Raw genomic sequence first — 16,280 nt, 5'->3', positions numbered from 1 at the left:
TGGTAGTATCCTTACAACCACACAATTTTCTAGACATCTACAACCATACATTTTCCTATAAATTGAGGGAAGATTCTTTGGTAAGACTCTCTCTCTCTCTCCTCCCTCCTACTACATTCTCTCTCTATTACTAAGTATGGAACTAACTTAAGTATTGGAGTGTTTACCGTCATCTATTGTGGTATTGCGGTATTGACTCTTCTTTATGTAGGACTTAGGTTGTGCCAAACTTCAATGGAGTTTTATCTCCTACCAAACAAAGTTTACATGTTTGGTACTTGACTCCATACATTCAGGTGTCAATCTCATTCGCATTATAGTGGAAATGTTTCTGTACCAGATTGGCTCCGATACCATACTCAACACATACAATTCGTGGTATTGTTACCAACTTGTATCCACTAAAAGTTTCTCCACCTACAGTAAGGCACATTATAATTTATTGTTCCACCTCTCTTACATGAAAGCTGTGTTAAACTTTGAATAAAGGCTACCGTAGCTTTGACGTTGCAATGTTTCATTTCTTAGACTTCAGCTGTAAGCATGAGATACAAGGCCACTTGAATTTTCCAAGGCCTTTTCTTGCATTGAGAGCAAGAATAAATCATTTGCTTAGCTTTTGCTTTAATAGTGAAACTGGGGGCATGATTGTTAACATGCTCCTCTTCACAACCAGCTCTCTTTGGGAATAAATCACATGTCATTGATGTCAACACTCAATACACCCGCAGAAATATTGAATTCGAATCAACCACCTTTATGAGTCATAAATTTAAAAATCAATGATTCTCACCTCTAACCCCAAGAAAGAGAGAAAGTATCCATACATGTGATTGAACCAAATTTTTCATTTCAACAAATAAAAAACAAAAAAGTTAATGAATGCTGCATTGGTTTATGATTTATTTTTAAAAAATTTTATGGAAAAAATAAATAAATAAAAAAAGGTGACTGATTTTTTTTTTTTTTGCAATTTTTTTATATTTTCCGTAAAAGTGGTATCAAGAAATTTCTAAAATGATCTATTAACAAATGTTTTAAGAGCACCCGTTAACCGGATCCAATAAAAAAATCCTATGAAACTTGGCTGCTATTCCTTGAATGCTCAACAAGGAAAGATAAAAATAAAAATAAATAAATGAAAAGCATAGAGTATTAGCCACTCATATAAAAATTATATATATATATATATATATATATCAAGAAAATTGCACTCAACTCCCTTAGTTTGGAATAAGACTTTTACCTCCTCTAAAATGCAAATTATTTACACTGACCTCTCATGTATAATTGAAAAAATGCTTTAAAAAAGTTGCCCAAAAAGAGATTTTAATAAATACCTAATTTCCTATAATAGGAGGTGTGGATAAAAAATTTGTTAATAGATCATAAAACTATACCACGTTAAAAGAGATATTACTATACCACGTTACATTTTTGTATATATAAAAAATAAAACTAATGCACACAAATGCACAATCACACTTTTATTAAAATTCTATAAAATCAATATAATCAACAATAAACGTCATATAGTTAGAAAATTAAAACTCAAACTTGTCTGCAAATTAAAAGTTAAAACCAAAACTTTAAGATGTTGCGAGAGACGCTGATAATAGCTTAATTTTGCATATTTATATTATTATTAGAATGCATTATTATACTTATTTTAAGTTAATTCATGCATTTTATATTTGGTTTTGGAATAATTTTGAATAATTAATTTTGTGCTTAATTAAATTTTAATGCGTGAATTTATCTTTTGAAGAATAATGGAATTAAATAAATGAATTTATGTAAAGAAGAAAGTAAACGGACTTTACTTTTACAAGGGTCATGTTGAAGTTAAAGAAGGTCAACTCAATTAAATTCAAGTCTAATTGGAGTAAGGAATCAAAGGAAATTTGCACCAAATCCAAGTCCAATTCGGATTAGGATTCCAGCCTGCACACCAATTAGTATTTTGAGTATAACTTTCGGCTCAAATGTCCAATCGAGATGATTCAAGTTGGGCTGGAAGTTAACTTAAAGGCCTACAACTTTGTAGTTACCACAAGTCTGAATTTTGATGTTAAATGGGCCGAAAAAGTCGGTTAAGCGAAGCCTAAAAACCTGGGATTTTTCTCAAACGAGAATTCAATTTGTAATAGGATTATTTGACCTATTTAAAGGCTCTTTAGGGAAAAATTCAAAGGAGAGTTGTTGTAGAACATAATTTAGGTGTACGGGCGTTACCTTCCTTTGAAACCATTCGTCCACAAAAGCCCATTGCATCGACGCCACGTGTAGAACCTTACACTGGTCAGACACACTGGCTCATTCCAAGCAAGCTTTGATACTCGTGTAAAGCCCGGAACCTGGAGATGGAATCATTCATGACCTCACCCTTTCCAAATGAATACGTTCCCCAAGCAGTCAGAACTCGGATTACACGACATCACTAAAGGGAACACCTCTGCCGAGAAATAGACCTAACGGTGGAGTTGGTTCCAATGCCACTATTACCTTCTACCCACCACCAAACACCCACTTAGGAGTAACGGTTTTGGACCTCCCTTCCATTGCCTAGGGAATGCCTCTACCAGGCAACAGACCTAACGATGGAGCTAGTTTCAATGTCATTGTCACTTTTTCCCACTCGCATTTAAAGCACCCACTTAGGAGAGACAATATTGGACCTCTCCTTCCACTAACCAAGAAAATGATCATGGCAATCCCACTAACTTGGTTTATAAATAGGCAAGGGAGATTTAGTTGAAGGGGTTGGCAATTCCAGAGTGAAGAGACTATGGAGAAAAAGTGATCATCTTGGAAAAAGAGGGAGAGTGCTAGAGAAAATAGAGGAAACTTGGGAACTAAGGTTGCCGAGCTTAACATCACCCATTGTAGGAAATCCGAAAGCCCACCATACAAATAGATTATGAGTCCAAATACCTCTTAGGCCCAATATTCATATCTGGGTGCGCACATTAGGTTTTCTTAAAGTTTCTTTATAGTTTTTAGAGTTTTATTTGTGTTACGGCTTACTAGAAACTTTGCTAAAGAAAGAGGTGAAACTCAACTGTTTCTTGGGATATTCTTAACAATTATTTTATGGTTTTAGTGCTTATGTTATTATGTTTTTTATTAATTCATTCATCTATAAAAATGTTTAGTTCTATATAATTCTTTGATTTATCGTAAACTCTAGGAACGTTAAATGCTTAGTATTCCCTGTGAATTAACTCACTAGTTTTATTTTGCCTAAAATCAATCAATTTCATGTAACTATCTTAGACAATTAATTCTTAAGTGCTTATTATTAAATTATCCGACTAAGATCATCCTTCGTATAAATTTTAGTTGAGTTATAAAATAAATATTGTTAAAACTACCAATAGATGTATTGTGTGGATCCCTAAATCTTAGTGCCTTAATATATTATTATTTTTTCTCAATTTAAATTACCTTTACTAAACCATCAAAATCTCTTCAATTAAACTTTATTATTTTAGTTTTATTCTCTTGTGATTTGCTAATCAATTCATTTTTTATTGTGGATTCGACCTCAGATTTACCGAGATTATTACTTTGCTACAATTCTGCACTTGGGAACATTATTTAAATCACAGCAAACACCACTAAAGTATCAAAGATTTTACTAGTTGAGCTAACTAAAACCCATTATGTTTTATTTCTTTTGCTTATATAATTTTGCGCAATAATTGATTGTGAATGGAAATTTGTTATTAGTATGAATCTTGAATGCACTATTTCCTATTGCACAATATGACTTTAAAAATTTTAAAATAAATGAAAAGACAAAAGTTTTGGGGGTTTACTTATTTCCTTTTTTTTTTTTTTGAGAAAGAACTTATTTCCAATTGATTGTTCTAAGCATGTGAAATTTGGAAGTTGATTTGAGTAATCAATAATTGTGTGATGTTTAAATGAGAAAGCAGGGACAAAGTTCCCATATTAATTATTGGCATCATAACCCATGTTCGAGTTGCAGGAATGGAGATTGCCTAAGTGCACAGTTTCTCTGAAGTTTGTGATTTCACTCCATTTTCAATGCATAAAATTTTTGTTTGTGGCTAAATATAACAATTTTATTAGAGAAGACAAAAGAGAACAGCCTTGGGATCCTTCCATTGCCATTTGCCAATTGCCTTGCAAGGACAAGCAATAATTGCTGCAAAAGGGTTTGTTACTGAGCATTCTTCAAATTGAATTGAGACATACGGGGTCCCATCCCAAGCAGCTTATAATAAGGTTCTTTTTCTTTTCTTTTTCTTTTTTAAGTGTTCTTCAACAATGAAGCATAATATTAAGTGCACTTCAAGCCTACGTAATCCAGTGACTTAGGCCACTTTCAAAACGGAGCAATTAAGCCTCATGACATCTTGAGGTGGTTTTACCTTTAGCACCGGATTGCTCTCGAAGAAATTTGCTGGCCTCAGCTCAAAACCACTGCTCAGCGTAGGCATCAATGGAAAATCTTCTTGGTAGGGTGCATGATGAAACCCCAACGTGTACCATACCACAATGTCCTTATTTTCTATCTCCCTATTCCTGCATTGACAATATATAACAATAAGGATTATTAGGATAAATAGAGGATGATTAGCCCATAAATCCCTACTATCAATATGATTAGTTGGCTATAGTTTCCAATTAGCTCAAATGGTCATAATAAGATATTTGAATTTGAATCTTATTTATACCAAAAATCAATTAGTATCTTAACCTGATAATAAAAAGCAATTACCATAGAACGGATACTATAAATTCAAATCTTATTGTATTTATATATATATAAATGATCAGTGGAATGATCACGATTATAACTTATCGAAAGTTACCTTTGGCTCCACGTGGCTAAAGTGTCATCCCCTTGGCTTTGATCAACATAGAGTCCCCCAGCCCATTTTTCTGACTTGTTATATGGAGTGACCCACACATTGTACTTAGTGAAGGCTGCTCTGGTTTGGGAGTAATCATCGTCTGATAGAAGTGAACCTACCCCTGATTTGGGGATCAGACGATAGCCAACATGATTGCCCATCTTAGTCATCTTGTTCGGATTCACAACTAGTAACTCAGTTGCCTTTGAACCGAGTTTGATTTTTGCATCTGATTCAGTTTTAGCTGTCTCACTAACAACCCTCCAATAACTCTTCCTAGGTGAGCCGTGGTCCGGCACTTGGGTTATTTTCAAATTGGACTTGACAAAAGAATTGGAATCACCATCCACATCGAGATCAAGGTGGTAAATTAGGAAGTGGTCATGGTTTACACCTATGGTATTTTGTGCTAATAGTGTACCATAGACTTCCTCCTCTATTTGGTCTTTGTGAGTGTACTTTGATCCCCTCACTTCTAGCAAACCAGTTAGCCCAACCTGTAATAAAAGAGTATTGATTTTTAATAATGGAGTTTTGACCCTAAGATGTTACAAATTTCACAATCAAAGTAATAAATTCTAATTAATACAATATCACTTGTACATAGGACCATCATTGCTAATAATGAAAATTAGTGAGGATATAGCTAAGATGTCACAAATTTCATAATCGAAGGAATAAATTCTAATTAATACAATATCACTTGTACATAGGGCCATCATTGAATCATTGATATTACTTTTAGTATACATTAATCCACATTTACCACCTTAGTAATGGTGAAATTTGTTATAGTATTAGACTTAATAACCAAAGAATTAATGACCTCTAATTTATAGGTGTGGTTCTTTGTTGGAAGAGTGTAAATTCCCTTCAACAATGCATTTTGGCTAGAGACTTTGTTAGATGATTGAATATCAAATTCTACTTCAAACTAAATATTCAACTGTGTTGTATTATAAGCATGTGACTTTGGATATAAAAAAATGACGGAAAATATATATGTTTCTTGTGTCAATTAAATTGTTGAGAATGAATCTAAAATTTTGGGTTTAAGCTTAATTATTGCTACATTGTAAATATATAAAGGGCCTAATATATTTCAATTCAATATCACTTGTACATAGGACCATCATTATATCATTGATATTGCTTTTATTATACATTAATTGACAAAGAATTATATGACCTTAGTAATTTTGAAATTTGTTATAGTATTAGACTTAATAAACAAAGAATCAATGACTTCTAATTTATAAGGTGTGGTTCTCTGTTGGAAGAGTGTAAATTCCCTTCAACAATATATGCATTTTGGCTAGAGACTTTGTTAGATGATTGAATAGCAAATTCTATTTCAAACTAAATATTCGAGTGTGTTGCATTATAAGCATGTGACTTTGGATATAAAATGACAGAAAAAGTATTACTTTTATTATATCTTTCAATACAATATCACTTATACATGGGACCATCATTATTAATATTACTTTTATTATACATTAATCCACAAAGAATTATACGACCTTGGTAATTGTGAAATTTGTTATAGTATTAGACTTAATATACAAAGAATTAATGACCTCTAATTCATAAGGTGTGGTTCTTTGTTGGAAGAGTGTAAGTTCGCTTCAACAATGCATTTTGGCTAGAGACTTTGTTAAAGATGATTAAACAGCAAATTCTATTTCAAACTAAATATTCGAGTGTGTTGTATTATAAGCATGTGACTTTAGATATAATAAAATGATGGGAAAAAAAAATATATATATATATATATTATTAGTGTCAATTAATTTATTGAGAATAAATCTAAAATTTTGGGATTAAGCTTAAATTTTTTTTTTTTTTGAGGAGAGATTAAGCTTAATTATTGTTATATTGTAAAGATGTAAAGGACCTTATATAGTTCAATAACACTAATCGGGTTTTTCATGAAAGAGAACTTGGTTGAATCAAGGGAATAAAAATGATGATTTACCGTAGCAATAATTGAGCCACTTTGCTTGAATTCCCAATCTATTATGTAGTCATAGTTGCCCACAGTTGACACCATCCTGACCACTAAGCTCACCTCTGGCCTAACCTCCCTTACCTGCAATCCATTTAGCTAACAATGAGGTTTAAAATTTCTACTTTACCCAACAAAGAACCATAAAATAAAAAAAATTGAAAAAACTGTATTTAGAAAAAAATAATAATAATAATAATAATAAAATTTGACGTACACTTTTTAAAAAGTGCAGTTTCAAAATGGGTTATTGTCATCAACTCAACTCATTATCATGTTATATAAACAACTAGAAATATAATTCGCAAACCTTTAAAACTTATTAAAGTTTTACCTAGTGTTTTTTTTATTTGAGAAACAAACAAACCTGCATAAAGGAGAGAGAATGAGATTCTAATACAAAATTTTACTTACTATTGTTCTTGGAATAGCAGTCTCTGTGTGACGCCACATTATATCTCCAGCATGTCGTTCAAATATGCAAAAAATTTGTGACATCTTTACTGGTTTCCCATTTTGACCAACAACATAGGCATCCATGAACACTGCATTTTCTGGGCAATCTCTCATTGGTTCGAGTGACACTGCACACAGACCGAACCCATATTCACCAGCATCAAAAAATGTCCTATAGTACCATTCTTCATCTAGATCCATATATGGCACGAAGAGCTCTGACACAAACCCTTTATACAACACAGGTCGAAATTTTTGCTTCTCCAAGTCGTAAATTGATGCCAAAGAAATTATTGGACCTGCCCGCATGTCAAAACTTAAGTGAAAGTCCCAGTTGGCCCACCTAATTTAAGAATGACAAATGTGAATTATTTGGTCATAAAAGTTACATTAATTTAAGTTATGGCTGCAACGTAAACTGTATAAAATGTCTAATATATTTTTGGTAAAGTTTAATTGGTCCTTTTAACTATTAGTTATATCAATTTATTCCGTCAACTATTATTACTTGTATCAATTTAGTCCTTTAAATTTCAAAATAAAGTTAAATTCATCATTGAATTTCCTCTCCAATTTTAAACGAAGTTAGCTAACATGTCAAATGGAGCACACATTATAAGTTTATTATAGAAGTGTAAAGATTTTAAAATCAAATCAATTTCAATTATAAATTAATCTAAAATTAATTTAAACGAAGACGAAAATCATGAATTAGATTGAAATTTAAAGGATTTAATTGACACAATTAATTAATAATTTAATATGTGTTTTTCTTTCATTCCCATCTTACAAAATATTCATCTTTTGTTAATTATAAGTCTACATATCCATTTTAGATGTCTTTAAAATATGTCCTCATTTAAAAATACAAAAGCAAAATCATTTTCTTCATGTTTTTGTGTAAGTTTACAAAATCTTTTCTTTTATATAAATAGATAGTAGGGAATGAGGACGTGGAGTTCAAAGTTCATACTACAAATATAAATTATCACAAAAGATGTCATTACTCATTAGATAGCTATCATTTGAAACCCAAACATCTAAAATACTTACTAAATGCCTTTATTACATCTTTACAAGTTTGGTGCATTAAATATAGGAGTTAATATTACTCCAACTACCATGACAATGTAATTAATATTTATGTTATTAAAAATAATTTTGGTTCACTTTTCAACTTAAAACAAAAACTAGTGAGTTTCTCAAAGTTCTGTTTTTGTACAACGTTAAGCCACAAGTTCCTTCTTTTTTTGTCAATTTATTAAGATTGTTATTAAGTTGGTAAACTATGATTGGTGTAGTGTCATTTCACATTAACCTATCAAAACTCTATTTGTATATTATACATTCACTACCAGATGTCACATTAACCTACCATAAGTCATAACTCTACTTTTATATTATGCATTAATTACAAGATGTCACATTAACAATCATGAAATAAATTATATAAAAAAATTTGGGTCAATAAGTTATTCTTATCGTTAATGTTTAGCGGATAATCTTCTTATCTCACATGTTAATTACATTAAGTCATTAAAGACGTTGGGGTTATCGCTATCAGCCGGCCACTACAACGCACATTTCCAATTACAAAAGTAACACCTTTGTCGATTATCAAAAAAAAAGATAGTAACACCTTTGCTAACAACCAGAGATCAACATCTTAAAAGGGAAAACATAAAGTAAGATAAAGTAAGACATTTGTGAGCGAACCTAGTCCATTTAGGCCCAAAAATTTTGTGGACCATCACCCAAATCCTTTCTTACATATATAGTATTTACTATTTAGCGAAAAATCCAAAAACCAAAAACAAACAAACTTATAATAATTTCATTTTCGTAATAACTTAGTTAACTTCATACTCGCGTGTCATTTTGGAATCCAAACTTTCATTATTGCACTGAACAAAATATGATCTCTCATAATTTTCAAATAATTAGTACAACAATATAAGTTTACAATATTAAGCTAGCCAATCACCAATGATACAAAAAAGTTCACAACTCTCAGTTATAAGAGCATTAGTATCAGTATGTGTAAAGTATTACAAAATTAAAAATTAAAAAAAAAAGTTGCTTATTTTAATTATACATTTTGAGCAAAAAAAAAAAAAAACACCCACATCAATGGGTGTAAAATTATGCATTTATGCACAATTACTACAATAGTCATGCACGGTTATTGTGGCTCTTCTATTCTATTATTTTATGTTTTTTTTCTTTCTCCTCTCCCTTGCCTTGTCAGACTCTCTCTCACCACCACAACCAACCCATTACAACATCAATTTAATCCAAACACAATAAACCCAAAATTAATGAAAATCATTACAAACCCAACTTAAAATCAACTCAAAATAAAACACAACAGTAAACCCATTTGGCAAAATACAAATCAACCCAAAACCCAAGCTTGCCATCGCCATGAGAGAGAATGTGACTGTATTGAGCCATGGAAGCTCGGTTTTTTAGATTTGATAGAGAAAGAGGGGGAAAAAGAGAAAGAATTTTTTTTTTTTGTTAGAAATGAAAAAGAAGAAGAAGAAAGAAAGAATAGCAAAAGAAGAAGAAGAAGAAGAAGAAGAAGAAGAAGAAAGAAAGAAGATGCTGAAAAAGAAAAACTTAGAAGAAGAATGAAGCAAGTAGAAAGAAGCTGGAGAAAAAGAAAGGGAGAGTGTTTTAGAGAAGTGAGGTAAGGTGGTGGGGCCGGGTAAGGGAAGTAAAAAAAAAGGGTGAAAGAGTATTATTTTAATAAAAAATTGTGTATTATAGATAATTTGATGCGGTTATTTTTACAAATTGATCATGTAAAATAAAAAATGTAAATTTTTATTATAAAATAAAATGAAACTTTTGCACACACGGATGCTAATGCAAGATGTTATCCATAAGCAAATTGTGATTTAAGAATTAGACCAAATGAGAACCATGCGTGTGATTTGGCATGTGATTTGACTCATCATTAACGTGGGATTTGAAGTGAAATTTAACAAGATAAGAGTAGGTTTTTTTCAGACTTTCCCCGTGTGTGTATTATTTTTTTGAGGACCCATGTGTGTATTATTATTTTCAGCTATAACATATAGAACTCATAAACGTCCTTACCTAACTTTGTGTCCTACTATCTTGAAGCTTGGTCCGTCCGGTTGCACAACAGAGATCTTCTTCAACAGCGGCAAAAATGGCGGTTTCTGCTCCGATTCTCTATAGTCTGTCCCCTCGGCTTTCGGCATCGGAACTGTTAATCTATCCCAAAACCCTATAATCTTCATTTCTTCAAGATCAACGGTCACCGACACTCCCTCCAACGGCCTCATGTACATATTAACAGTCCCATCTAAGTAAAAACACATAACCTTCACAACCCTCTTGTTGTTTCTAGTCTCACCGTACCATCCCACAGTGAAACTACCACAGACAACCTCGTTGATCTTCAAGCCTCTCTTACTAACTGAAGCAACAAAGGGAGCGTAGGCTAAGGTCAAAGCGTTTGCGGCTATTTGTTCATCGAAAGTGAGTAAAGGGAAGCCATGGCCTTCGTAAATTTGGTTGGAAATGATGGAGGGGTTGGACAAATCTACGATGAGTTCGTGTGTTTGATGGTTTATACGGGCTATGACAAAGGCTCTGCGTTGTGGGATTTTCGTGGTGGAGTGGCTGCTGAGCCATGAGAGGAGGGTTGGTTTATCTGGGTCGTCTAGGCCTACGTATTGGAAGGTTAAGTTGTTGTTGGAGTTGGGATAGGTGTGAGTGAGAATGGTTTGGACTAAGCTGAGCTCTGAGGGAGTTAAGGGGTCTAGAGGGTGTTGTTGTTGTTGTTGTTGTTGGGTTGGTCGGAGAATGGAGAAAATGATAAGGAGAAAGAAGAATATCAATATCTGGATGTTGAAAATTGAAGCCATGGAGCTACGGCCTATGAGTAGTTAACAAGAGGGCTTTTGTGTCTGCTTCAATTGGGAGAAAATAAAGGTCTGGCTGTTGTATATCTATGAAAAGAGTTCCTACTCTTTTTTTTTTTTATCTTTTTGGCAAAACTTTTCCTACTCTCTTTTTTTTTGGCAAAATCTAAGGATAGTACAATTTTTTTTTTAATACTTAGTATATATTTTAACACATAAACATAAAAAGAGAGAAAAAGGTCTTATAAATACTGTACCTAAGTTTTGTTATCTTTTTTTTAATCTATTTTACTCATGATTGTTGGGCATGGGTCGATTCGGTGGTTCTATGATGGTCGTGGGTTTAGGGTCATCATTTTTGGTTGTGGGTTTGAACCAATTGTTAAATTGGTGATGCTGGGTTTAAATTGGTGGTGCTAGGTGGTAGTGTGGGTTAGTTTCAATTTTGGTGGTTGTTGGTTGAAGATTCGGGGGTCAGTGGTGCAGGCTTGGTTTTGGTGATTGCATTGGGTTTGAATTGGTGGTTGGACTTGGGTTTCCCTAATAATGCTGGAGAGAGAAAGGGACGTAGAGAGGAGAGAAATTAGTCTTGTTTTATGTAATATTTTATTAGGTAATTTATAATATTGTAATGGGTTGTATGGTAAAATAAGAAATGGGATGTGTGGTAAGTTATAAAATAATATGCTAAAATAGATTTTTTTTTTTTTTAACTTTTTAGAGTGTAAAATAACAATTTTTTTTAACAAATAAGACTAATGCTCTTATATAAACATATGTGTATGGTGATATTTACGTCTTTCATGTACAATTTCATGTGAAGTAAATTAGTATTATATATGAATCAAGTTTTGTTTTTCTTTTGCAAAAATGTTTGAAACTAAAAGTACTCACATTCAACACAAAAATAAAAACAATCATGAGCTTATAATAAAAGTTTAAATTAAGCAATTCAAAATCAATTGTATTTTGGCAAGATAAGAAACCTCACATTAGTGCTTGTTTAATAAAAACAAAGTACCACATTTTAGCTAACCAAGCTCAAAATTCACCCACATTAGATCATGTAAAGGCGTGTATAAATATATAATTGTTATAGTAATTGTGTAAATTTACTCTGATACTATTTATTTTATATTTAATTTTTCATATTTATTTTATGTATCTTGAGAATTAAAAAAAGGAGCATGGATGGTAATTGTTGTACATGAAAAAAACAATTAAAAAATCAAGAAAATTTGATATTTTAATAAAATATAGAGTAAAATAAATAATCTAATATGGAGTGTTTTTAAAATTAAGTATGTAAAATAAAATAAAAATAAAAATAAAAAAGTAATTTCTTATGCTAAAATAGATAAATAAAAAATTGCACAAGTTGATGCAAAAATTCTTAATTAAGACTTATATTATGCTTAAAAACTGAGTATAAAACTTGTTGAAAACATGCTTAATGCGTTACTATAAAACAAAATAAAAGCTTAACATAAAAATTTGAAACACTCGCTTATTCGTACAACCAATTGCAGTTTTTTCTAAGATTATAACATTTCCTATCACAATTATGGCATTAACAGCCAGCTTCCCTCCTGCTAATAGAAACAAAACAGGGGGTATCAAAAGTTCCAAGATACTACAAAACAAGTACCACTAAGCAAGAAAAGTGAGCTGCCTAGGGACCAAACTAATAATAGACAAAGTATTTTGGCAAGATAAGAAACCTCACATTAGTGCTTGTTTAATAGGAAAACATTTTAAACTTTGAATCACATTTTCTATTGACCAAGCTCAAAATTCACCCACATTAGATCATGTAAAGACATGCATAAATATATAGTTGTTATAGTAACCGTATAAATTTACTTTGGTACTATTCATTTTATATTTAATTTTTTATATTTTCTTTATATATCTTGAGAATTAAAAAAAAATCATGGATGAAAATTGTTGTACATGAAAAAAATAATTAAAAAATCAAGAAAATTTGATATTTTAATAAAATATAGAGTAAAATAAATAATCTAATATGGAGTGTTTTTAAAATTGAGTATGTAAAATAAAAAATGTAATTTCTTATGCTAAAATAGATAATAATAAAAAATTGCACAAGTTGATGCGAAAATTCTTAATTAAGACTTATAGCATGCTTAAAAACTGAGTATAAAACTTGTTGAAAACATGCATGATGTGTTACTATAAAACAAATCAAAACAAAACAAAAGCTTCACATAAAAATTTTAAACACTCACTTATTCGTACAACCAATTGCAGTTTTTTCTAAGATTATAACATTTCCTATCACAAATTTTTAAAATAATCAAAGATCAATAACTATCTTTTCAATTAATATTTATATTTCCAGTTTTTGTAATTTAAAATTATGCATAAAAAATTATTTTATGGATTGAATCGTAGATAACATCTGATTGACACAAAATTTGAAATTTATATTAACAACATATAAAACATTTAGTGTTTATTTTGGAATAGCTAATCTAGTTATTTTATTGAAAGTGTGCTAAAATATACTTGTACATTGAAGAAAAAAAATTGAAAATGTGAGAAAATGCAAGAAAAAGTGAGGTTTTAAAAATTTGTACAAAAAAGCTAATAGCTAAAAGTTAAAAGTTGAAACTAATGCCAAACATAATCCTCATCTAATGGAAGGATTTCAAAATATGAATTCAATAAAAAGTTATTAGGTAGTATAACATTGCTTAAAATTACATAGGGTATAACTTGAACTCGTCCTCAAATTTATTATGCTATTAATTCATTTAATCATCTATGAGTATCATTTAAACAAGTTAAATAACACATTAAATAGATCATAGTAGATAGTTTTATCAATCACCACTTATTTGGTAGGAGGAATTTTCGTCCAAACCGATTTAAAAATAAACTCTTTTTTCATATTTCTAATTTTTAACCTAAATTCATTAGTAAAAATTAATTCAATAGTTTTATTAAGGTCTGTTTGGATACTGTTTATTTCTGAAAACTGAAAATGATGTAGCAAAATAATTTTTCAATGTGTGAATAGTATCGTGTGACCCAGTTTTAATGAAAAAATTTCAAAATTTTGTACTTATGAGTCCTATAAATAATGTACGAGACCCACTAATTAAAACACAAATGCGCTAAAAGACGATTTTAACGCAATCCAAACTAACACTCAATTGACAAATTAAACGTCATTCCTTCTATCTAGTCATTTCAAAAGTCGAACTTTAATTATTGTTTTACCAAAAAAAAAACTTTAATTATTGTACTACAAAACAAAACCCTCTTATCATTCAATGTATTTAATAATTGAATTATGTTAGGGACACAATTACCATAATTTGCCACATGTCAAGTTGTGGTTGATAAGGATGTGTTTCTCCACATGACCCACTGACATGCCCTCACTAATCACAACTTACCAAATGGCAAGTTGTGGTACAAAATTGTAACAAAAGTGGTGTTCCTAGCATAATTTTAAATAATTTCGTAACATTTAGCACAATAATTAAAAGTGCGGGGGTTTGAACAATTGAAATTTTAAAGTCGGACATAATATATATGATCTGTTTGAATGCCACTTATTGCTAAAAATTAAAAACTAAAAATACTATATTAAAATAATTTTTAAATATATAAATAATATCGTAGGATCCAATTTTAATAAAAATTTTGCTGCGAAGTTTACAAGTACTATAAATAATACACGGACCCACTGACAAAATGCCAAAAGCTGATGTTTTCATTGTAATCCAAACATACACATAGTAGTAAAATAGAACTCTTAAACGTTCTTACCTAACTCCGTGTCCGTCTATCTCGAAGCTTGGTCCGTCCGGTTGCTCAACAGTGATCTTCTTCAAAGGCAGCAAAAATGGTGGTTTCTGCTCCGATTCTCTATAGTCCGTCCCCTCTGCTTTCGGCATCGGAACCGTTAATCTATCCCAAAACCCAATGATCTTCATCTCTTCAAGATCAACTGTCACTGTTACTCCCTCCAACGGCCTCATGAACATATTAACAGTCCCATCTAAGTAAAAACACATGACCTTCACAACCCTCTTGTTGTTCCTAGTCTCTCCGTACCATCCCACGGTGAAACTACCACAGACAACCTCGTTGATCTTCAAGCCTCTCTTACTAACTGAAGCAATAAAGGGAGCGTGGGCTAAGGTCAAAGCGTTTGCGGCTTTTTGTTCATCGAAAGTGAGTAAAGGGAAGCCATGGCCTTGGTAAACTTGGTTGGAAATGATGGAGTGGTTGGAGAAATCTACTATGAGTTCGTGGGTTTGATGATTTATACGGGCTATGATAAAGGCTCTGCGTTGTGGGATTTTGGTGGTGGAGTGGTTGCTGAGCCATGAGAGGAGGGTTGGTTTGTCTGGGTCGTCTAGGCCAACGTATTGAAAGGTTAGGTTGTAGTTGGAGTTGGGATAGGCGTGTGTGAGTATGGTTTGGACTAGGTTGAGCTCTGAGGGAGTTAAGGGGTCTAGAGGGTGTTGTTGTTGTTGGGTTGGTTGGATTATAAAGAAAATGATAAGGAGAAAGAAGAATTGCTGTACATTGAAAATGGAAGCCATGGAACTATATATGGCCTATGAGTTGTTGACTTAGCAAGAGGGCTTTTGCTGAGCCATGAGGTATCCTAAAATATTGAAGATTAGAAAAGAAAAAAACAAAAACAGTCAAAATTTGCCTACAACAAAATTAAATTATAAGAGACAAATTCATTAACTCAATCTTAAAATCTGCTAAAATCAAAATTAATACCAGATAAATTCATTAATTATACAATTTAAATATCTTGAAATATGCTAAAATAGAAATCGTAATTTCCAAAACAAAAGAAAACATCTCTAGCTCTCTGTCTATCCATCTATATTCTCACCTTTCTTCATCTTGATTTTTTTTTTTATAAGCTTTCTTTCATTCTTTTCAATAGCTTCACAGTGGTAGAAGGTGTGCTGAGCGTAGGCATAGCAGCTTGAGGTTGAGCTTCACTTGAGGTAAAACTCCCTCTCTCCATCT

General features: G+C 31.6%; 1 protein-coding gene across 3 annotated transcripts; it reads right to left on the bottom strand.

Annotated features, from left to right (window-relative positions):
• Window positions 1–4,106: 4,106 nt before the first annotated feature.
• LOC142626003 (amine oxidase [copper-containing] alpha 2, peroxisomal-like) lies at window positions 4,107–16,280 on the bottom strand. 3 transcript variants are annotated; one of them, XM_075799762.1, is made up of 6 exons: window positions 16,141–16,280; window positions 15,051–15,897; window positions 7,309–7,693; window positions 6,865–6,978; window positions 4,845–5,383; window positions 4,107–4,554 (listed from the first exon to the last, which is right to left on the bottom strand). In XM_075799762.1, the coding sequence occupies exons 2-6, from the start codon at window positions 15,830–15,832 to the stop codon at window positions 4,344–4,346; spliced, it is 2,031 nt and encodes a 676-aa protein (XP_075655877.1). In that variant the 5' UTR covers window positions 15,833–15,897; window positions 16,141–16,280; the 3' UTR covers window positions 4,107–4,343. The 3 variants fall into 3 exon arrangements, with proteins under 3 accessions (XP_075655877.1, XP_075655878.1, XP_075655876.1); XM_075799763.1 differs by lacking the exon at window positions 16,141–16,280 and adding an exon at window positions 10,456–10,801 and having other exon boundaries at window positions 15,051–15,190; XM_075799761.1 differs by lacking the exons at window positions 15,051–15,897; window positions 16,141–16,280 and adding an exon at window positions 10,456–12,392.

Source organism: Castanea sativa, chromosome 2, assembly GCF_040712315.1.
Source record: "Castanea sativa cultivar Marrone di Chiusa Pesio chromosome 2, ASM4071231v1".
Lineage (NCBI taxonomy): Eukaryota > Viridiplantae > Streptophyta > Magnoliopsida > Fagales > Fagaceae > Castanea > Castanea sativa.
The sequence above is the reverse complement of the archived record's forward strand: the minus strand, read 5'-3'. Positions and strand labels throughout refer to the sequence as shown.